Genomic DNA, 23,688 nt, shown 5'->3' with positions numbered 1-23,688 from the left:
CAGCAAGAGCGCTAGAGCCAGAGCAGGAGAGAGCTGGAACAAACCATTTTGGGAGGGGGGGGGGGTTATCTATACTTTTGTTGTTAAAATGTTACGTCTCAAACAAGTACACTACTGTATGCTTTTTATATTTTTAATAGTGTGTCACACAAACAGCAAATATTGTCAAAAAAAGTAAGAAATCTTTGGGGGTGCTTTGATTCATTTTGGGGGTGCTGAAGCACCCCCAAAAATGGGCTAAAATCGCCCCTGAAGTGGCTTATGTGCCTTACTGAATAATGGAACGTAATCTCCTGTCAATCATTCTTACAGTGGCCTTAAAACATCTAGTGCATGGTTCATGTACCCGAGCCCACCTGGACTCAACAACATTGTGTCAGTATCTAAATATGAATATAATGAGAAATAAAGTAGAAAACACCAAACACCTGTTTACTGGTTTTTATTGAGTTTTATATATTTTACCCCCAGCTGCCTCCAAAAAAACCAGTTATTACTAGGCCCAAATAAACCAGTTTAAGTATAAAAGTATGAAAAATACACAATTCCAGTTAGAGCTGTGCATGGTGGGATGCTAAGAGGTTGAAGGTGGATATGGTTTCCTGTACTTGCTCTGCATCCACACCCGGCGCATTACTACTTTCTTTCCTCGGTTCACTTGCAGTCGTCTATCCTCTAGATTCTGAATTTCTTCTAGTCCAGCTTTGGAAAACAAATCATGAACCTCCTCTGTAAAACATAAAACACAACAGTCAGGAACCAAAATTTTAGTCCAGGTTCTCTTTCTGCCAAGAAAGCCATGACAACAGAAAACACGGTTTTGTGTGCATTACCGTGAAGCTGTTTTTTTATACATTATTTTCCTTTTTACGAATTTTGGAATTGAGTTTTATCTGAGATAATGCATATATTTAACCATTCACCAATAAATGTAAATTCCATCTTTGTAAACACCACAAACTTGTATCATAGCACTGATCAGAATAGGGGTGTCAACACCCACACACCATAAGTAGAAATACCTTTTGTGAAAAAATAAACACAGGTTCCATCTCCGCGTGTGTAGAAATTTTCGGATAGACACCGTCCTGGATGTTAGAGATGAAATGACAAAGAATTTGTTTAAAAAGGAGAATCTCACACACAGACAAAGATGTATTAAGAATATATAAGAAATTAGGGTAAAATGATACCACGGGTATATCTGGAGGCTTACCTTTCTTAAAACGGAGTTGTGAGAAGTCGTATCTCCCATAATCACGGAAAAGGAGTACACCACCATGTTTCAGGTATGCAGACAGATGGTTCACAACGTCTTGCAAGCTGTCAATAAAATTTAGTTATTGGATAAATTATGTTATAATGCAGCAGGCTTGCAGCTAAGGTGATCCTTGCAGCCATCGGTAAAATATAGACCAAGGAGAAATGCATTCACTGAGATATAACTGACTTCAGTCAGCAGTGCATTTGTATTAGCTTAACCCAAGTATATTACATATGTTTCCCAAATTCATCTATACTTTTAGTGTCAAGCAAACCACCGAATATTCAATATCTTGCACTTAACTGTATGGTTTAATATTTCCATTTCAAACTGGGGTTTGTAATGATATTCAGACAAAGGCTGGGCAATAGGATGGTTATGAAGGTTGTGGAGGGGGAGGGGCTGGCTGGCAGGTGATAAATGACATTAGGGTCTCCCATCTCTGTACTCTAAACCTCACCTACCGCTCTGGATGAATGGAAGAGAGCACAAATACTGCCAGAATAACATCCAGGCTCTGAGGAGGAAATGGGAAGGTGGCCATTTTGTCACAAATGTCATGGACGAAGGCGTGACACACCGAGTCATCATAGTCTGGGTGGTTCTACACAAGGAAAATAAGTTAGATTATATCTATTAAGCATGTCATTATCACATTGGTGTTGCAGCTCATGTACAGTTCTGAGACATTTTCTCATGAACCTTCCTATCGCCTTGAAGCAGTCTGGTCATTCTTGTCTGACAGCATCAAGAAGACATTTTCACCCAAATAACTGCCACTCAGTGGATGTTTTCTCCTTTTCAGACCACTCTATGTAAACCCTAAAAATGATCCGTCCATTCATCCATCCTTCCTCTTATCCAATTCAGGAAAGCCTGGAGCCTATCCTAGCTACTCTAAAGATGGTTGTGTGGGAAAGTCCCAGTGGATCAGTTAACAAACAGTTAAATAGGTGTACCTTACAAATTGGCTAGCGAGTGTATATGAATGCCATCTTTTTTACATTACTAACATTAGTTTCTATGTGTAAGATTTATTTAATGTGGAGATATGTAACAGTGATGTTTTTTTCTTCTGCTACATTTCTGCACATGATGTCATATTTATCTTTTCTGTGTCTATCTAGGTAGAAATTTATGATAAAGACATTTTATTTATAGATAAAAATCAGCTGCTGAAATTAAATTATTTCCCAAAACATTTAAGGGATGGCAATATTTTGTAGATGACTAAATTATTATTATAATACAGTATACACTTTATATTTTCATTCGAAACAGATGCTAACCTTAACCAGCTGAATGGCACGTGGCGAGAAGTCACAACAGTATAAAAATGAGTCTGTTTCTCTGTGGAAGAAAACAAACAGTTTAACAACTGTGAATCATCACATTACAACCACAAGTACTTGTAAAACACTAACAAAGTGATTTTGTAGCTCAACACATGTTTTTTACAAGTGCCTTAATTGTTTTGTTTTGTTTTTCTCCAAAGGACATAGATCAGGATAAACTAAAGAGAAAATAGAAGAACGGCAGAAACTTTTTTTCTAATGTAGGTAAAAACACAACAACTTCACAGATAAATTTCCACTGTGTTCTATGTGTATGCTCTGCTCTCAGTCAACAACAGAGATGATAATAGAGACAATTAAATACTAAACATCTGTATGATCATTCATTAAAGAGAAACATTTTGACTTACTTGATGTTATTTACAATAGGAAACACACTGTTACCAACTCCACATCCGACCTGTGAAGAGAAGAAAATGCAAAGCAGTTATTTAACATTATCTGTGTTACAATAATATAACATGCACATCCTATATAAAAAATAAAACAAAAACAGAGTATATTAACACTTTAAAAAACCTCCAGGATCCTGAAGGATGCCCGTTGTCCAGGAAAAACAGAATCATCCACAGCAGCTTCATTCGTTCCTTGTGCAGCTTGTTGACAGGACTCCTGAAAGTTAAAGGTGTCTGTATTCCTGTGATGGTCAATGGGATTGCACCGTTGATGTTTTCCGGTTTCGGTGTCCAATTTGGATGCACTACATAGTTGAATGGCTGCTTGCTGATGACCGTGACACATGTTTGTGCTCTGGCCTCTTTCACCTGAAGGCAGCAGCTCTGGGAATTCTAAAAACAGCCACCTGCGATCTTTGAAGAACTTGTCCTGGTGAATCTCATAAAACATGTCCCAGTACTGGCAAGCTGCTGTAACAAATTTACCTGCAAGGACAGAATTCAAGAACTTTTTTTTTTATCATTTTTGTTTCCATGTAATTCCCAAAAATCAAATTAAATGTGTTAAAATATTTTGTTCTTGCCTTGTTCGTTTAAAGGAAGTCGTACAGTGGAATTTTCCTCCGCCTTCTGCCGTGCATTTTCCTTGTCCTCCTCTGTCCATTGCACATGATCCCTAACATGAAAAACATTACTAAAGCAACTCCTGAATGTTAATATATCAATTTAACTATAATGACTCACAATTTAATTTGTTATAATTAGCTTTAATGTCATGAAATCCTGTGACCTATATTTTAGATTGTATATTATTATATATTATAGTATATTATTAGTATACTGGTGGTGGTCAGAGGGCCCGGTGGCGCCAGTCTCCGGCAGCCTCGCCTCTGTCAGTGCGCCCCAGGGCAGCTGTGGCTACAATGTTGTTTGCCATCACCAGTGTGTGAATGTGTGTATGAATGGGTGAATGACTGAATGTAGTGTGAAGCGCTTTGGGGTCCTTAGGGACTAAGTAAAGCGCTATACAAATGCAGGCCATTTCCCATTATATATAACACATATACAATATACAAGCTACATGGTGTCTTCTTATTATGTGGAATAATAAACGCAACTTTTACACATATTCATTAAAGTCGCATCACTTACCACATGTTGTGCTTGAAGATGTCATCAGGACTGGTCAGAATCCGTGAACCCAGTGGAGCTGAAGGTCTACTGTCACTGCTCTTTAACCTCATAGAGAATCTGATGAAAACTGCAGCCACTTTGGCTACAGAGAACCTCTTCACTTTATTCATTTACTCTGTAAAAGTGCACATAGGTTTAAATACATACAACAATCCCTGGTCAGTACATCGCTGCCTAAAAAGACTAGTGGAAGCAATATCTATGTCATGCAGGGGAGGGATACTAGCATCGAAGGACGCTGAAGATGGAGCTGACACAAAGGAAGACCACAAAGAAGACTGATAAATGTAGTGAAGGAGGAAAGGCACAGGGTTCCTGTTACAGAAGAGAATACTAAGGATAGGGTGAGATGGAGACAAATGAGCTGCTGTGGTGACCCCTAAAGACACCATCCAAATGTCTATTTAATGTTAATACATACATGTAAATAAAATAACAGAATACGATAAACTCTTCTTTTGCCCTGAAAGCTGGGAAATGTCCTGAAAATAGAAAATGCATGCATTTTGTTTTTAAAAAAAAAAATCAAAAAGCTAACTAAACTACAATGAGCTCAAAGTAGTAGAATAGTAAAATAAAACAAAAGTCAAGAATACATAAACATTTAAATACAACGCAACAAAATCCTTAAAAAAGAACCTAGTATAATACGTTAGCGTGACTCTTTAAAGTACATTAGCTCAAATTTAATACAGCAAAACAAAACAGAAATAAAATAAATAAATGATTAAATACACATACACACAGACAAATATGTTTAGCTAACACCGCTCAAATGTTCAAAAAAGATATATAGTTTGAATAATAATTCCTAAAATATAAAATCGGACTTTTACTGCAAATAAAAACGGAAACTAAAGGATGCAGCTGATTTTTAAGTGTATCTCTGGTCAGGGTACGTGCAGACGAATGGGTGCGCTACAGCAGGACAGCGAGCGCGCTATTGTGCCGTAGAAGAAGACGCGTGTGAAAACATGGAGAGGCATGGGGCTAACTAACAACACAACCCCAGTCGACAGGCGAAAGCAATGCTCGCCAACTTAACCCCAACAATTATATTTAACCCTCCATGCAACCTCCGAGCAGTTCCTCTGGGTCATATAGCAGACAAAACTTTTGGACGAAGTTGGCGACATGTCGAGGTTCTTTAGCTCACGCTAACCTAAGCTAGCTGTTAACTTTTCATGTTAGTCATTGGACGTGTGAGGTCGCGACGACGTTGAAAACATGAAGCATAGAAAACAGCTGTAGCGTGCTGGACTACAAAACCGTACGGTGCTTACCTCGCTCTGGGTGGGCTGTTGTGGTCACTTCAGTCAGCATCTAGTCATGCTGCTAGCAGCCCCCAGTAGGAAAACGTACCACCTGCAGATGGCGCCACAGCAGAGAAAGGGGAGCGCTAACGCAGCTGAACTGCTGAGCCGGAGGAGCACAGGTCTTGGGAATACTGGGACTTTAATCAGACATAATTTGAAGATCCTGAGAGGTATTCTCCTTCAGGTAATGTTACAGTTTGTAGTGTTAATGCTTTCAGTTGGTGTTTTACCATATTAATTATTGTTGCCATATTGTAGGAAAACCGGACTTTCACGAAAGTATGGAGCAAGACCTCAAAATCCACAGTAATGTACGAAAATTGCAAACTATACTTTGAAAACTACCAGCACTGCTACAGCTGGTGAGTATGGGGTCCTAACTTTAATTAGCTTCAGTTTTTAAACACGTATACATGCCAAAATATACACAGGACTATTTTGGTACGTTAAAGTAATCCTCCACTGGTCATATACACTATTAAAAATGAGTTGTTAAAAATCTACCTATACAAAATATAATTTTTTAAATATGAAGTGTTCATATTACACTGGCCTGTAATATAAATTTATTTGGCACACACTTAAGAGATATAGCCAGAGCCAAATGAAAATCATCACCTCTTTAATCATTTATGTAATGGATATATAATGTTTTAAAGCTTTTACTTGAGTGTATTAAATATTATTGTCTGTAGTGAGAGTAGGGATCAGGTGAAAGAGAGCCTGGAAAGGTTGAAGTATGCTCTGGAGAGAAGAGGAATGCAAATCAGAATAGATGCGTGTGAATGAAAGGGAGATGGGTGTAACAGCGTAGCAAGTTGATGAGTTGTTAAAAAAAATGCGGAAAACCATTCAAAGCAGTGGAAGATATTGAATATTTTTGTCTTATCTTATCTGGCAGGGAAAAGTATAGATGTCTGATGAATAATGTGAAAACAGGTGGGCCATGATATGGCCATGATATTTAATGTAAATGTGTACAATTAAAATAAAACCCATTGTGTCATTTTAACTTCGTTAAAAATTGTTGCTTTTGCGAAACAGTGATGTAGGATACAGAGGAGCAGATGATCTAAGGAGCTTTAAATGAAGTAGGAAAGTGTTGTGTATGCCCAATAACACTGACAAGCTGCTTATGTTTTATATTTTGTATATGTGTTTCAGTGTTCATGTTGAGCCTCAGATTTTGTACAAACTGCCAACGAGGTCCAAACAGGAGAAAATTGAAGATGCGTTGATGTGTCACAGCCCAGTTGTAAGTAAACATTAATAAACTGGGTGTTGCTCAGATAGAAAATTTCAGACTGTTGTGTTACCTCTTTTTTTTGTTCTCATCCAAAGGAAAAATCCTTATCTTCTCCATCTGATCATAAACCAAGCCTCTTGGCTTTGACGGCCAATAACTGGCTAATTCGCCTTTCAGCTGAAACAGGAGAAGAACTGCAGAGAGTTTACCTCTCTCCAAACTATAAGTTCAGGTATCTCTAAGGTTCTGATTTCAGTGTCCTTTGAGTGGAATGTATTTTTAGATTTGGTTCATTTTAAAGCCTTTTTAGCTTTATAGCTTGTTGTTATCTTGTAGATATCTTGGCTGGGATGTTTCGCAAGAGACATTTTATGTTAAATCTGTTCAAAACAAGGAAACAACTTTAGCCAGACAGGTAAAGTGAATACATGTATTTAAAGTATTTGTGTCTTGTAAGAGAAAGTCAATAATAAGTTAATGTTATATTTAAATTAAACATAGCTGTACGTGACTCTTGTTATCATTTCATTTTTTTACTACTCTTTAGATTTAAGGATTATTCTTTTTTCATCTTGTGGTTGTTGGTTTCAAATCAGAAGGTTGTTGTTGTTATTATAATTATTATTATTATTATTAGTAGTAGTAGTAGTAGTAGTAGTAGTAATTTATTGTTTGTGCAACTAGACAGTTAGTTAATTATTTATTTTTCTCTAAGTCCTATAAAAATGAAGAGAGGAGATGGAGATGTGACCTTTTTTCTGATTTATCCCACAGGCAGGTATCACTCAGAATACAGTGATGCACATCGCTATTTTTCACGTTTTCCCTTTGGAAGTTATTGGCATTATGGAGATCAATAAAAAAGTATGTTTTTTGTTTGTTTGCTTGTTTTTTAAATACAATTTACATTTTTTTCAAATGTACATTTTTTGGAAGTTTTTTGTTTAAAGGTTTTTTGTTTTTTTTTCTTGTAGGTGTTTGGAAATGGTGTCATAGGTGCTGATCTGGTTCAAGGTGTCCTTGCACTGTATTACAACAATAAGTCAGTGAAAATGTACAGCTTCGAACACATTGTCCAAAGAGTAAGTCTGTGTTTATTTAGACATTAGTGAATGCATCAGAATTTGCATCAGGGGCGATCGTGACTCAAGAGTTGGGAGTTTGCCTTGTAATCGGAAGGTTGCTGATTCGAGCCCCGGCTTGGACAGTGTCGGTCGTTGTGTCCTTGGGCAAGACACTTCACCCGTTGCCTACTGCCTACACTTTGGGGTCCTTTGGGACTAGTAAAGTGCTATACAAATACAGGCCATTTACCAATTTGATGTGATTTTTTTTTTTTCTTTAATAGAAAGTGTTTTATTATCATTCTGCTTAGCTTGCTTCTTACGTCTTTGGGATGTAAGAACATGATGAACATTTTCTTTGTTTTCAGTACCTGACAGAGAAGCTAACACTTGGAAAGCAGAGTCCTCTTCTTGGTGGCAAAACAGTCGGAGATGCACTGTTTGGTATCCCGTTAAATATTCAAATCACAGGTTGGGTTTTTTTTTTTTAAGAACCAGTAGTATCTTTGCATAAAGTTGAGTACATGCATAGCTTCAAATAACTAATAAAGCCATTTTTGTGAGGCAGCTAATAAGAAGAAAGTTGTCTTAAATCGAGCTGTAAGGGGCCTGAAATGACTTCTTCAAGGCTGTGAACTGTGAATCATGTAAAATATGGTGCTTGACATGAACATGATATTAAACATATTTGGTTCTGTTTATTAACATCCCTATTTGCCGCAGCAGCTTTCTTCTGCTGCTGTTCCAGGGGTCACAGAGTGTTAGCCACTCTAATCAAGAATGTTTGCTTCACAAAGTGAGCATAATGTTTGTTTTTCCCTTTCTCATTGCACAGATTGCCCTCCTGTACTTTTCAAGGTCTCTTGTGCTGAAAACAGTGTTCAGATTGGAGGAAACCCATGGCACTACATTTACACACCGCCTCGTAAAAAAGACGAGGGGACCTACCACATCTGCTCACTCAAGGACGGCACTATGGTATATTTAAAAATTCCTCATCAACTATAAATTTACCTCATTATTACCTTTTAGTTATGGTCGTAGTTTGAGTAAAACATGACAGTAATAAGTCAGTTTGTGGTAGAATGAGCTGTTGCTAAATTTGTCAGACCCTGGTGAGTTGTCATTGTAAGAAGGGCTCCAAATGTTTTTGACAGTCTTCCTATTCAGTCAGTGGACAGAGCAGGAGTGAACTAAGCCTGTAATCACCTCACAATACTACCTTTGTGCTGATCTCTAAACTCTGCCTTCTCTCCCATTGAGAAGCCATGACATTGTATCAGATTAGGGATGATATTACTATGTGTTATGTATTATTTTCACATAATCTCTCCACTGAGTTGTTCATGTGGAAAATACCACACATACTTGAATAGAAAACAGGAGAATCAAAGGGGGGTATAACACTCTTTATAGTATGAAGTGGAATAGATATCAGATTGTCAGTTGGTAAAGATAAGGGAGGTTTCCAGTTCCAGTTCAGCCTTCAAAATGTAGTTTAGGCTATGTTACGACCCGGCTCAAAGCCGCAACATAACAAAGGAGACGAATACCAGAGTGTAGGTGAACAGAGGTTTTGTCTTAAAATGGAATATCAGGTCGGCTAAAATGGCTGGTGCCACCAAGGCAAAGACTAGTGAGCTCCCCGGGAAGCTTGCCTCAGGTATGCTTTTATCCACACCTGACTAGGTGTGGCCAATTAGCACCAGCTGAACACACTGAGCAGATTAGAGGCTGCAGAGGGACGTAACAGCTACGTCCATATGTACAATGGTATCTTTGAAAACAGAGATTTTCTTCTTCTTTTTCTTTTTAATCTTGTCCACACGTGCAGTTTTAAAAAATATCTTCCTCCACATAGAAACGCTAAAAGCCAAATGTTGGCCAATCAGAAATTTAGAAGCCTGGGAGGGAAAGACTAAACAGGGTTTTGTAACCTCACAAAACCTTAAGTAGTTCTGAAAATTTTTTGTTTCTCTGGAAAGGCAGATAATTTTGTTTTACTTTTCAAGTGACATTTTCAAGTGCTTTCATAATTTCAAATGTTAATAACTAAAGACAGTATTTTGGCTGTTGTGTAGACAGGGTTCGTATGGGTGCTTGGAATCCTTGAATTTTAATAGAGACTTTTCAAGGTTTGAAAAGTGCTTGAATTTCAGATGTGGTGCTTAAATGTGCTTGTAACTGTATTAATTTCACCACAAATAACTGTCTGACTGAATAGTTTTCTTATCAGATAGAGAAATAAAATGAGTCTAAAAAGCAAAATTTCTCCACCTGGGCTGCCTTGCATACGGTGGCCCCTAGAGACAAAGCACGTACAAACTCCAAAGCACGTACAAAATCCAAAACACATACAGAATCCAAAACACATGCAAACTCCAAAGCACAAACAGGTCCTGTTTGGCCCCCAGGGGTTTTCTCCAGTTTTTTTTCTGACCAAAAAACTGGAGTATTTCTCTGCAATTACAGACTCTGTGTAAACAGTCTTGGTGTCAAATAAAATCAAAATAAAGCTAACACTTGTGAGATGTCATCAGAGCTGTAAATATTACTGCAGATGTTACTATGTCAAAGTTGCTGTGACTCAAACATAGAAATATTAGATTTGTTTTTTTTATATCCCTTGCCTAATTTTAAAGTATTTTATAGCATATAACACCTTTTGAAAATATTCTTTGGTTCACATTTAACTCCAGAAAATCATAAATCAAAATATGGATATTACCTGTCCACAGATTCATGGTGACGTAACTGCTCTTTTAACTGTTTGGTGTCTTTGCTTTGTTTGGTGTTTGTAGAAATGGTTTACATGAGCTTTTAGCTGAGATTCAGAGGTTTCTGTGGACACTACTCATGTCGGCAGTTATATTTCTGACCTCGTATTATAATCGATTAAACGCAATCTCCTCCCTTTTGCCCCCATTTTTGATGGTGTGGGTGCAAATGATCAGGCATGACATTCTCATAATAAATCAGATAAGATACTGCAAATAATTAATCCTGCATTTGTGTGATTGAAATGTTTGTGCAATGACACCGTTTTAAAGATTTAGCCTAAATAATTTTGGCGTGAATGAGCCTAAACATGATGACCAGACTAGTGACACCGTATCACCTGTGACACGCACGCACGCACGTATGACTTTGCCAATTTCAGCTGAAACAATTTCAGTGTTTCAAACCATGTTCCAGAGTTTTTAGTTCACTGTTCATGAGGTTTCAAGAAGAAAATGAAAGACAGATCTGAATGTTTGAAAGTGTTTTGGAAAAACTCTGTAAAGATTAGATGAACAATACTCAAAGGATAAATTCAACTGGTTTATTAAGTTAAACAAGCAAGTAAATAAGGAAACAAGGTAAAACGAAGTAAGAGCAAAAAAGTTAACAAGTAAATAAGGAAACAAGGTAAAACGAAGTAAGAGCAAAAAAGTTAACGAGTAAATAAGGAAACAAGGTAAAACGAAGTAAGAGCAAAAAAGTTAACAAGTAAATAAGGAAACAAGGTAAAACGAAGTAAGAGCAAAAAAGTTAACAAGTAAATAAAGAAAGAAGGTAGAGGAGAGAAAACCCCAACAATCCCCTCTGAGCAAGCACTAGGCGACAGTGGGGAGGAAAAACTGCCTTTAAACGGGCAGAAACCTCCGGCAGAACCAGGCTCAGGAGGGGGCAGTCAACTGCCGGGACCGGTTGGGGGGTGAACAGAGGTGGAGCAAGACGAGGCTACATCAGTTGAAGAAGCAGTATTGTCCCTCTTCCGGAACAAGCTGAAGAATCTTTTCTTCTTTTTCATGGACTTTTCCACGAGCGCCTTTTTCTCCAGGATGAGGGTTCTCAACTCATCGATGGTTTCTGTGTTTTGCTTCTCAAGTTTCTTGCATGTTTGTTCCACCTGTTCTAATGTTGCTTGTGTTTCTTCAAGCTTTACTTTGAGGTCTTTGGATGTTGCCTCCTGTGTCAGCTTTGCCTTCTGCAGGTCTGCATTTCTCAGTTGATCTTCTTTGTGCATGCCTTCTAGCTGCTCATTTCTTTTCTGGATGTCGCGGAGCGTACACTGCAGGTCTTCATGCGTTTTGTCTTGCTTTTGCTTTTGGGCCTGCATTTCTGTGTTTTCCCGCTTCAAGTTGTTGAATTCCAACAATATCCCCTTAATGAGCTCTGAGTTGTTTTTCGCCATGTGATCGATCCTTTTCTGCATCTGTGAGCATCGTTTTTCCAGTGTTTCCTTTTCTCCCTCCAGTTCACTTGTTTTGACCTTCAGTTCATTACAGAATCCTTGCAACTTTTGATTTTTACTCTCAAAGTCCTTGATAATGCACTTTTCTTCTGTCAGTCTTTCCTGCTGTTGTTCTTTCTCTTGAAGAAGGTCTTTATTTTGGCGCAGTGTTTGATCCAACCTTACCTTCACCATTCTGTACTTTTCCTGCATGCCTTGGAGTTCGTGCTGCAGGTCTTTTTGCTTTGTGTCCTGTTGTTCCTTCTGTTGGAGGACTTCTTTATTTTTTTCTTCAGCTTCATCAAGCTTTCTTTGGAGCAGCTGATTCTTTTGGTCCATGCATTGGAGATCAAACTCTATCTTATCAATCGTCGCTTTCCTGCCTTGAAGCTGCTCGGACATGTCTTTAACTTCAGCGCTCTTTTTCTTGTTTTCTTTGATGAGGAATACAATCTGCTCTCTGGCTTGAGCAAACTTGATCCCCCAGCCCTCGTTAATAATGTTGATGTCGGGCTGGCGCTGTAGTGTTTCTTCCAGGTGTTTGTTTTGTGCTTCCATTTGTAAGCACTTCTTCTCCAGGTGAAGTTTTTCTTTTTCAATTTGTTGAATTTTGTTCTGGAGATGGTTGTTTTCATTCCTACTCTCCTGTAATGCCCTTTGGATGGATAAGAGGCCATTTGGAGAAATTGGCCGGCCACGCGTGGAAGGAGAGGCGGCGTAATCTTTTTGTCTTGGTTGCCGTAATCTTGGATACATGTTGGCGTTTGTATCCGATGACTCTGAAAGGTTTCCGAATGTTTCTGTAGTGAACGTTTGAAGGCTGCAAACACACGAACTACAAATTGCTGTTTCTCACCCCTACTTAAGGAAAAACTTCAAAGGATCAAAGATCCTTGTGACATCATCAGTCCTAAGCCAATCAGATTGTCACATGACATTTTGGAATGTGGAATGGGGATATATTTTTTTTTAAACAGTTTTCAAATTTAACTTAATATTTAAGTGTTTCTTAGTTTTAGACTAGTTGGTTTGTTTTTTTTCTACGTGATAGAGCTATAATCTGTCAATCGCCTCTGTCAGTGCACCCCAGGGTGGCTGTGGCTACAATGTAGTTTGCCATCACCAGTGTGTGAATGTGTGTGTGTGAATGGGTGGATGACTGGTTGTGTAAAGCGCTTTGGGGTCCTTAAGGACTAGTAAAGCGCTATACAAATACAGACCATTTACCATAATAATTTTTATTTTTCATGTATATTTTTAATTATCCTACTTTTTATAAAAGGGAACATTATTCAAAGAATATGTATTTAATTAAAAAACTCTGTATTCATCTAAAGGGTATAACAAGAAGAGTGAGCTTCCTGCTCGAACATGAAATGACCAAAATAAATGTATTTCTCTGCAATTACAGACTCTGTGTAAACAGTCTTGGTGTCAAAATAAAGCTAACACTGGTGAGATGTCATCAGAGCTGTAAATATTACTGCAGATGTTACTATGTCAAAGTTGCTGTGACTCAAACATAGAAAAATTAGATTTGTTTTTTTTATATCCCTTGCCTAATTTTAAAGTATTTTATATCATATAACACCTTTTGAAAATGTGCTTTGGTTCACATTTAACTCCAGAAAATCATAAATCAAGATATGGATATTACCTGTCCACAGATTCATGGTGACGTAACTGCTCTTTTAACTGTTTGGTGTCTTTGCTTTGTTTGGTGTTTGTAGAAATGGTTTAGATGAGCTTTTAGCTGAGATTCAGAGGTTTCTGTGGACACTACTCATGTCGGCAGTTATATTTCTGACCTCGTATTATAATCGATTAAACGCGATCTCCTCCCTTTTGCCCCTATTTTTGATGGTGTGGGTGCAAATGATCAGGCATGACATTCTCATAATAAATCAGATAAGATACTGCAAATGATTAATCCTGCATTTGTGTGATTGAAGAGTGTGTGCAATGACACCGTTTGAAAGATTTGGCCTAAACAATTCTGGAGTGAATGAGCCTAAACATGATGACCGGACTAGTGACACCGTATCACCTGTGACACACACACGCACACGCACGCACGCACGTATGACTTTGCCAATTTCAGCTGAAACAATTTCAGTGTTTCAAACCATGTTCCAGAGTTTTTAGTTCACCGTTCATGAGGTTTCAAGAAGAAAATGAAAGACAGATCTGAATGTTTGAAAGTGTTTTGGAAAAACTCTGTAAAGATTAGATGAACAATACTCAAAGGATAAATTCAACTGGTTTATTAAGTTAAACAAGCAAGTAAATAAGGAAACAAGGTTAAATGAAGTAAGAGCAAAAAAGTTAACAAGTAAATAAGGAAACAAGGTAAAACGAAGTAAGAGCAAAAAAGTTAACAAGTAAATAAGGAAACAAGGTAAAACGAAGTAAGAGCAAAAAAGTTAACGAGTAAATAAGGAAACAAGGTAAAACGAAGTAAGAGCAAAAAAGTTAACAAGTAAATAAAGAAACAAGGTTAAATGAGGTAAGAACAAAAAGTTAACAAGTAAATAAAGAAAGAAGGTAGAGGAGAGAAAACCCCAACAATCCCCTCTGAGCAAGCACTAGGCGACAGTGGGGAGGAAAAACTGCCTTTAAACGGGCAGAAACCTCCGGCAGAACCAGGCTCAGGAGGGGGCAGTCAACTGCCGGGACTGGTTGGGGGGTGAACAGAGGTGGAGCAAGACGAGGCTACATCAGTTGAAGAAGCAGTATTGTCCCTCTTCCGGAACAAGCTGAAGAATCTTTTCTTCTTTTTCATGGACTTTTCCACGAGCGCCTTTTTCTCCAGGATGAGGGTTCTCAACTCATCGATGGTTTCTGTGTTTTGCTTCTCAAGTTTCTTGCATGTTTGTTCCACCTGTTCTAATGTTGCTTGTGTTTCTTCAAGCTTTTCTTTGAGGTCTTTGGATGTTGCCTCCTGTGTCAGCTTTGCCTTCTGCAGGTCTGCATTTCTCAGTTGATCTTCTTTGTGCATGCCTTCTAGCTGCTCATTTCTTTTCTGGATATCGTGGAGCGTACACTGCAGGTCTTCATGCGTTTTGTCTTGCTTTTGCTTTTGGGCCTGCATTTCTGTGTTTTCCCGCTTCAAGTTGTTGAATTCCAACAATATCCCCTTAATGAGCTCTGAGTTGTTTTTCGCCATGTGATCGATCCTTTTCTGCATCTGTGAGCATCGTTTTTCCAGTGTTTCCTTTTCTCCCTCCAGCTCACTTGTTTTGACCTTCAGTTCATTACAGAATCCTTGCAACTTTTGATTTTTACTCTCAAAGTCCTTGATAATGCACTTTTCTTCTGTCAGTCTTTCCTGCTGTTGTTCTTTCTCTTGAAGAAGGTCTTTATTTTGGCGCAGTGTTTGATCCAACCTTTCCTTCACCATTCTGTACTTTTCCTGCATGCCTTGGAGTTCGTGCTGCAGGTCTTTTTGCTTTGTGTCCTGTTGTTCCTTCTGTTGGAGGACTTCTTTATTTTTTTCTTCAGCTTCATCAAGCTTTCTTTGGAGCAGCTGATTCTTTTGGTCCATGCATTGGAGATCCCACTCTATCTTATCAATCGTCGCTTTCCTGCCTTGAAGCTGCTCGGACATGTCTTTAACTTCAGCGCTCTTTTTCTTGTTTTCTTTGATGAGGAATACAATCTGCTCTCTGGCTTGAGCAAACTTGATCCCCCAGCCCTCGTTAATAATGTTGATGTCGGGCTGGCGCTGTAGTGTTTCTTCCAGGTGTTTGTTTTGTGCTTCCATTTGTAAGCACTTCTTCTCCAGGTGAAGTTTTTCTTTTTCAATTTGTTGAATTTTGTTCTGGAGATGGTTGTTTTCATTCCTACTCTCCTGTAATGCCCTTTGGATGGATAAGAGGCCATTTGGAGAAATTGGCCGGCCACGCGTGGAAGGAGAGGCGGCGTAATCTTTTTGTCTTGGTTGCCGTAATCTTGGATACATGTTGGCGTTTGTATCCGATGACTCTGAAAGGTTTCCGAATGTTTCTGTAGTGAACGTTTGAAGGCTGCAAACACACGAACTACAAATTGCTGTTTCTCACCCCTACTTAAGGAAAAACTTCAAAGGATCAAAGATCCTTGTGACATCATCAGTCCTAAGCCAATCAGATTGTCACATGACATTTTGGAATGTGGAATGGGGATATATTTTTTTTTAAACAGTTTTCAAATTTAACTTAATATTTAAGTGTTTCTTAGTTTTAGACTAGTTGGTTTGTTTTTTTTCTACGTGATAGAGCTATAATCTGTCAATCGCCTCTGTCAGTGCACCCCAGGGTGGCTGTGGCTACAATGTAGTTTGCCATCACCAGTGTGTGAATGTGTGTGTGTGAATGGGTGGATGACTGGTTGTGTAAAGCGCTTTGGGGTCCTTAAGGACTAGTAAAGCGCTATACAAATACAGACCATTTACCATAGTAATTTTTATTTTTCATGTATATTTTTAATTATCCTACTTTTTATAAAAGGGAACATTATTCAAAGAATATGTATTTAATTAAAAAACTCTGTATTCATCTAAAGGGTATAACAAGAAGGGTGAGCTTCCTGCTCGAACATGAAATGACCAAAATAAATGTATTTCTCTGCAATTACAAACTCTGTGTAAACAGTCTTGGTGTCAAAATAAAGCTAACACTGGTGAGATGTCATCAGAGCTGTAAACATTACTGCAGATGTTACTATGTCAAAGTTGCTGTGACTCAAACATAGAAAAATTAGATTTGTTTTTTTTATATCCCTTGCCTAATTTTAAAGTATTTTATATCATATAACACCTTTTGAAAATGTGCTTTGGTTCACATTTAACTCCAGAAAATCATAAATCAAGATATGGATATTACCTGTCCACAGATTCATGGTGACGTAACTGCTCTTTTAACTGTTTGGTGTCTTTGCTTTGTTTGGTGTTTGTAGAAATGGTTTAGATGAGCTTTTAGCTGAGATTCAGAGGTTTCTGTGGACACTACTCATGTCGGCAGTTATATTTCTGACCTCGTATTATAATCGATTAAACGCGATCTCCTCCCTTTTGCCCACATTTTTGGGGGTGTAGGTGCTTAACTAGTTAAAATAACAAACATCTGTCTCCTTTTTTGTGTCACATTAGAAAGATCTGATCAATATCTGATGAGAAGACTTATTAATTTGGCCTTGCTGTGTATCATTGGAGCGTTTGGTGCAGTTTTCTTGTTTTGTGGGGTTGTTTTTGTTCAAGTGGAGATGAATATCTTTAACAAGTTGATTTGTTCACATTTGTAATTTTTATTTTTAAGAGAAATTAGTTTTTTGAGTTTGTACACTATATGCATAGTGCACCATTTCCTTTTTCAGTATTTGTCTGTATTTGGTGCAGTTTTCTATGTTTTAACAAAAGGGGAACAAAGGACATTTAAGTCAAGCTAAAATGATTTGTTTTAATTTTTACTTGGCCTTACTGAGGTGATGATAAGCGGAACATGTATTCTTTTTTTCTTTTTTTCTAGTAATGTGCTGGAAAAGCTTAAAAATGGACCTTGAAAGTTAAATTTATTCAAAACCAACATCTGGATTTGGGTTGTGAAAGCGTCTGTGTTAAATGTAGAAGCCACATCCGAAGTTCTCTCTGACGCCTGTCTTTCTAAATGGAGGGACAGAAACTGCGCCTGTATATGTAAGAGTGTAAAAAATGCAGATAGTCAGATTAACAGCAATAGTATTTCGTCTATGTCCGCCATTATAGAAATTAATCCCGTGTAAACAATAACGTGGCGCACAGTGTGACATCAAAAGCGGTGCACACCTTTGATGTTGCGTGAGTAAATCTCCGTTTTCCTCGTCCACACCTAAATGCAAAAAGGGAGTTTTCAAAAATCTCCACGCTGGCAGGAGTTTTAAAAAAAAATCTCTGTTTTCAGTGACACAAAACGCCATTTACATGCGGATGAAAGGCCCAAACGGATAGAATCATAAAATCTTTTCAAAAATACCCATGTACGTGTGGACATAGGCTTAGACTGTCCACTAATGTAACCTTGGGAATGTGTCGGTCGTGGGTCTGTTACAATGTTCTGCACTGTTGTTTTTTTGTTGTATCTGACTTCCTGTCTTTCTCACCTGCTCTTTGCATCTTGACCTTTTTGTCAAGAAAACAGACCTGATGGAAAGAGCCTTTGAGTTGTGTGCTAATTAGAAACTGTAAGAAATCTGCATCTTTTGCTTTCTGATTTTATTAAATTAGGCAACAAACGGAGTACAAGAGATGGACTCATACTCTCTTGAGAACGACGGGATCTTCTTTCATCCTGATGATTCAGGAAGAATTATCCATGTGGGACCTGTCACCATAAAGTGAGTGCTCCGGTATTTATTTAACATCATCATATTATCTTATTTGCCAAATATACTTATTGTACAATATTTGTGTTTTGTTTTTTTTATATTCCAGTGTCCTAAAAATCCTCAGTGAACTGAACAGTGCTCTGCCATCTAAGGTCGTTGAGGATTTCTCCCTGAAAACCCACCGAAACAATGTAAGTGTAAAATTTATTTGCTTGAGATTTTTAGTTGCTGTCCTTTGCTTTCTGAATAAATTTAATTGGCCTGCGATGGATCAGCCTTGTACAATAAATCAGCCTGGCTACAACAGAGGTGGAAGTCTTCTATAGAGGTGAACTGTATGCGTATTGTTTATAATTTCAGAAAATGTAAAGTTTATGCTTTCCATCTCTTGTAGCCTATCTCCCAAGTCACTGTGACCTCATCAGGCCGCACAGTAAAAAGAAGATTTCAACAGCTGGATGATGACCCATCTCAAAAGGTAAAAATAGGATCTAATTAAATTACTTAAATACCAATATATGAAAGTGACAGGAAGTAAATAATATTTTTCTTCCTCTTACAATGCAGTAAGGGTCCTGACATTCTTGTTAATTACTTGAGTGACTTTAAGATGCACTATGACAGAGCATACATACCCCTCTGGAGTACACCAGCAGGCTCCTCCTGTAGGATGTTGTGGCTTGCCTCACCATAAAAACAGCAAGGTGTTGACAAAATCTAAAAACTCCCAAGATCCCAATCAAGAATTCACAGCATGCCAGATCAAGCAGACCGTCTGCTGCTGTCATTTTTGAAGCCAGACACCAGTCAGTCAATCAATCAATCAAGGCTTTATTCGCCACGTGCAGGTTGCCCTGCAGTGAAATAGGACCACCACCCCCCCCCCCCCGACCTTACACACACAACACAGACATCACATGGGGATACAGGTTGGAGATCGGTAGCGTTACAGAAAAAAAACACTGAAATATACACTACAATGGGAAAGACATGACAAGCCACAGGGTCGGGTGGGGGGTGAGGAGTAATCCGAAGCACACACAGCAGCCATCCTGCCCAGCGCTACCATTCCAGCGCGGGCTCAGACCCGCCGTGTTCCCAGGAGGGAACAAGCATCGAAGGCGTTTGGAAAGGGAGGGGGGATGAGTGTGTGCATATCAGTGTATATGTATGTGTGTGCGTGTCCATAGTTCAGCTGAGACAGTGTCCTTCGCCCTGCTAGGCTAAGTAAACAGTCTTCCTGCCAACCCAGGTGGCCTTGCATGGAATGGGAAGGAACAGACTAAACACAGTCGTTATCAGGGTGTTTTTGTCGGCTCCAGCCTTGCGACCGCAGCTGGTGCCGAAAGGGTATCCGCATGAAGTGATGGTGCTTTTTACTTTAGTGCGAACAGCTCATATGAATTTCAAAGCAGTTCTACAGTCCAACACTGGTCTCTCAATCTCCCGTTGGAGAGCTGCGAGCTTCGCCATACTTGCGTTCTGTGATGTTGTCATTCCTTTGCTCAAAGAGCCGATTCTGAGAACTCACGACAGTGAGCCTCCTCGAGATGTCATCCAATTTGCGCTCAGAGATGTTATTCTGAGTGAGCCCTTCCGAGATGTAATCCAGTCTGCACTCCGAGATCTTATTCTGAGTATTCACGGCAGCTGTAAGCCTTTTCAAGATCTTATCCGTGCTGCACTCAATGAGCCCATTTTGAGAAACTCACGCCTCTTCCCATCGTTTCAATCCCAGCGGGCAGCTTTGTGGGGGTTTGAACAGCCGGTTCCACTTTCTTAATTCTTCGATAAGTCAGGGCCAAGCCAGCTCCGATCCGCCAGAACCCTGTTACTATGGTTCCGAATAGGTAGATATCTTCAGCACTCAGGCTCACCTAAGCCCAAACTTCTTGAGTGTCAATTGCATTCAGGGACCAGTTGATCAAATCCATAATTCCTCTTTTAGGTTTTAGACAACAGACTGTGAGAGAGTGTTCCAGGGAAAAGTAATACAAAAATACACGAGACTAGACAAGGACATAAGAGGCTAAGCAGGGAAGATATGGGAGAGGAGGAGAGGAGAAAAGTGTGACCGCCTTCGTCAAGCGCAAGAGCAGAACAAGACATCCCCCGAAGTCCCTTGCATGCCCCGAGGGTTTGGATCTGACAAAACAGATCCACAAATCTGGATTAGATTGTTCTCTTATTTAAACCAAGAAGCAAACACAATATCCGCATTTTTATTATTAATTTAGCTATATTTATATATATATATATATTTGTTTCTTAATATAAATAAGATCTTTTTCTTCTTATTTATTCAAAAAGCGATATATTTTATTGTACTCGGCGCTGAAAAGCTTAGAAATATGGTATCTAACCAGATTCTTACTCTGGATGGCATTACCTTGGCCTCCAGTAACACTGTGAGGAACCTTGGAGTCATTTTTGACCAGGATATGTCCTTCAACGCACATATTGAACAAATATGTAAGACTGCGTTCTTCCATTTGCGCAACATCTCTAAAATTAGAAATATCCTGTCTCAGAGTGACGCTGAAAAACTAGTTCATGCATTTATTACTTCCAGGCTGGACTACTGCAATTCATTATTATCAGGATGTCCAAAAAACTCCCTGAAAAGCCTTCAGCTAATCCAAAATGCTGCAGCAAGAGTACTGACAGGGACGAGAAAGAGAGAGCATATTTCTCCTGTTTTGGCTTCCCTTCATTGGCTTCCTGTTAAATCCAGAATTGAATTCCAAATCCTGCTCCTCACATACAAGGTCTTAAATAATCAGGCCCCATCTTATCTTAATGACCTTGTAGTACCATATCACCCTATTAGAGCACTTCGCTCCCGCTCTGCAGGCCTACTTGTTGTTCCTAGAGTATTTAAAAGTAGAATGGGAGGCAGAGCCTTCAGTTTTCAGGCCCCTCTTCTGTGGAACCAGCTTCCAGTTTGGATTCGGGAGACAGACACTATCTCTACTTTTAAGATTAGGCTTAAAACTTTCCTTTTTGCTAAAGCATATAGTTAGGCCTGGACCAGGTGACCCTGAATCCTCCCTTAGTTATGCTGCAATAGACGTAGGCTGCTGGGGGATTCCCATGATGCATTGAGTTTTTCCTTTCCAGTCACCTTTCTCACTCACTATGGTATTAATAGACTTCTCTGCATTGAATCATGTCTGTTATTAACCGCTGTCTCTCTTCCACAGCATGTCTTTTATCCTGTCTTCCTTCTCTCACCCCAACCGGTCGCAGCAGATGGCCGCCCCTCCCTGAGCCTGGTTCTGCCAGAGGTTTCTTCCTGTTAAAAGGGAGTTTTTCCTTCCCACTGTCGCCAAAGTGCTTGCTCATAGGGGGTCATATGATTGTTGGGTTTTTCTCTGTATCTATGAAGCGCCTTGAGGCGACTTTTGTTGTGATTTGGCACTATATAAATAAAATTGAATTGAATTGAATTGAATATATATTAGTTTTTCTTCTGTAATTGACCTAAACTAAAGAAATTTTTGTTGACAATTTTCTCCATCATGGCAGACATGACTCAATCCTGCCTACACTTCCTCTCCTGTAAATACCTCTTAATACTGCAAATCTGCAGCTAAAAATAGCCAACTGATGCAGGGTTTATTTCTCTTTTCAGCTGAATTTTCATGCAAAACAGTTTTTTCTTCCCCAATCAGCTGTAAGACGCTGATGAGGTATTGTCAACACCCCACCAGGCTTAAATAGATTTACAGCTCAGTAATAAAAATTCAAAATGAATGAGGATCTTAAGTCGAATTCAGTCATCATACAAGATCCTCTGTCCTTAAAAACACCTTTCAGAGGTTTCCTGGCTCAAAATGGGACTTTGGAGGAGAGTATGTATGTAACCTAAATTGGTCTCCATGTAACATAAGGCAGAGAGCCAGTGGGAGTTTCCTTTTCCTGGGGGAAAGCCAAAGCCTCTTTGGTGTGCGCCAAAATATTTTTAGAAGAATAAAAAAGAACCCTGCATATTTATTTAAAGTGCAGAATATTCAGGATGGCAGCTCAATTGATTTTTATACATTTAATTGTCCTTACACATTTCCTCAGGTGAGATATGTGTTGGGTAATGTCCTCTGAAGAATTTCACTGATAAGCTTTCAGGTTTAAACACTGCAGGCAAGTAAAAGCTCTTAGAGCTGTTCATTAAAGAGAACATGGTACGCAGCACTTAATTCACAATGGTCAAAGAAGCTTGCAAAGAAAAGCGTCTGGACTTCTTTAAGTTGCTTGAAAAGCAAGGGAAACGCTTTTCTTCATAGTGACTACAATGACCTGGATGACTGAGAACCTTCACAGACTTAATTCACAACGGCCTTTTGATTATGCAGACTTTCCGAATGGTGGAATATGAGGATGAGCTTGACCTTTTGGCAATCGTGGTAACCAACGGCGAGGAGGGAGAAGGAAGAGCGTGCATCCAACTCCATGACAACCAGACCGGACAATTACTGCGGACGATCGATTTGATTGAAACCTGGGATGAGGTGTGTAACTTGACATGAGTATGCAAACATCAGGGCGAGTAGTCTGGATGTGGATTAATGTGTGCTCTTCTCTTTTGTTTCAGACAAATAAAAACGAGGTGTTCTTCGACAAAGACACGATTGTTCATATTGAACAAAAGAACGCTAAGTTCTGCTGCCATGTTTACAAACTCTTCATGACCAAAACATAAGCGGTGCAAAACTGAATCAAAGCTGCTGTAAAGCTTTTCATAATCACTTAAGATTTTTTTGTAATATGATTTCCTTCCCTTATGTTTTGTTTGTTTTTTTAATATATGGATCTTTGCATCCTAAGTTCATATGATTACTCTTGATTATCACTATTTTTTTCTGTTATGCTAAGTCTGTACCATTAAACTTGATCTCACTTTTTTCCTTTATTCTAAAAATAAAATATTTTATTTTTCCAAGTTGCTCTGTATTTCAGCCTTCTCTTTTTCCGTCATGCATATCCAAATTGTAAGATATTGATATTTGCTCTGAGCCAGGATCTGAGATAGTTATGCGATTGTTTGCTTGATGTTAACAGTCAGAGCTGATAAAATTGCCTGATGCCATCCTAATAAAGTTTGTTTCAGAAAAGTGATTTGCCAGCTGCAGTGCACTCATGCAGATTAAATGTGGTGACAGTGTCACGTTTCACAAATGATTGTCGCATGCAAATTGCGGGTCTGTTTACATGCATGGGTTACAGATATGAGGTTTTGATTTTCCAAAAAGTCTCCAAATTAACGTGAAAGAAAAATCTCATAACAGGAACAGGAGTCTTA

At 38.8% G+C, this 23,688-nt stretch overlaps 2 protein-coding genes and 2 pseudogenes across 3 annotated transcripts; 1 reads left to right on the top strand and 3 right to left on the bottom strand.

The window, feature by feature from the left end:
* Positions 1-433: 433 nt before the first annotated feature.
* mettl8 (methyltransferase 8, methylcytidine) lies at positions 434-5,578 on the bottom strand. 2 transcript variants are annotated; one of them, XM_035906810.2, is made up of 11 exons: positions 5,492-5,575; positions 4,630-4,690; positions 4,167-4,323; positions 3,599-3,690; positions 3,139-3,500; positions 2,970-3,019; positions 2,554-2,614; positions 1,729-1,868; positions 1,217-1,323; positions 1,023-1,088; positions 434-729 (listed from the first exon to the last, which is right to left on the bottom strand). In XM_035906810.2, the coding sequence occupies exons 3-11, from the start codon at positions 4,316-4,318 to the stop codon at positions 575-577; spliced, it is 1,185 nt and encodes a 394-aa protein (XP_035762703.2). In that variant the 5' UTR covers positions 4,319-4,323; positions 4,630-4,690; positions 5,492-5,575; the 3' UTR covers positions 434-574. The 2 variants fall into 2 exon arrangements, with proteins under 2 accessions (XP_035762703.2, XP_006788547.2); XM_006788484.3 differs by lacking the exon at positions 4,630-4,690 and having other exon boundaries at positions 5,492-5,578.
* dcaf17 (ddb1 and cul4 associated factor 17) lies at positions 5,145-23,328 on the top strand. Its single transcript, XM_087829638.1, has 14 exons — positions 5,145-5,708; positions 5,783-5,886; positions 6,689-6,779; positions 6,866-7,002; positions 7,107-7,185; positions 7,545-7,634; positions 7,745-7,852; positions 8,203-8,305; positions 8,670-8,812; positions 18,289-18,398; positions 18,496-18,580; positions 18,784-18,867; positions 22,742-22,897; positions 22,981-23,328. Exons 1-14 carry the CDS (start codon positions 5,538-5,540, stop codon positions 23,086-23,088), a joined length of 1,569 nt encoding a protein of 522 aa, XP_087685764.1. The 5' UTR covers positions 5,145-5,537; the 3' UTR covers positions 23,089-23,328.
* LOC148098274 (uncharacterized) lies at positions 11,149-13,161 on the bottom strand (annotated as a pseudogene).
* On the bottom strand, positions 14,283-16,377 carry LOC148098273 (uncharacterized; annotated as a pseudogene).
* Positions 23,329-23,688: the final 360 nt, after the last annotated feature.

This window comes from Neolamprologus brichardi, chromosome 16 (assembly GCF_056152115.1).
Source record: "Neolamprologus brichardi isolate AB-2024 chromosome 16, ASM5615211v1, whole genome shotgun sequence".
NCBI classification, from domain to species: Eukaryota; Metazoa; Chordata; class Actinopteri; order Cichliformes; family Cichlidae; genus Neolamprologus; species Neolamprologus brichardi.
This window is presented reverse-complemented; position numbering and strand designations above follow the sequence as displayed.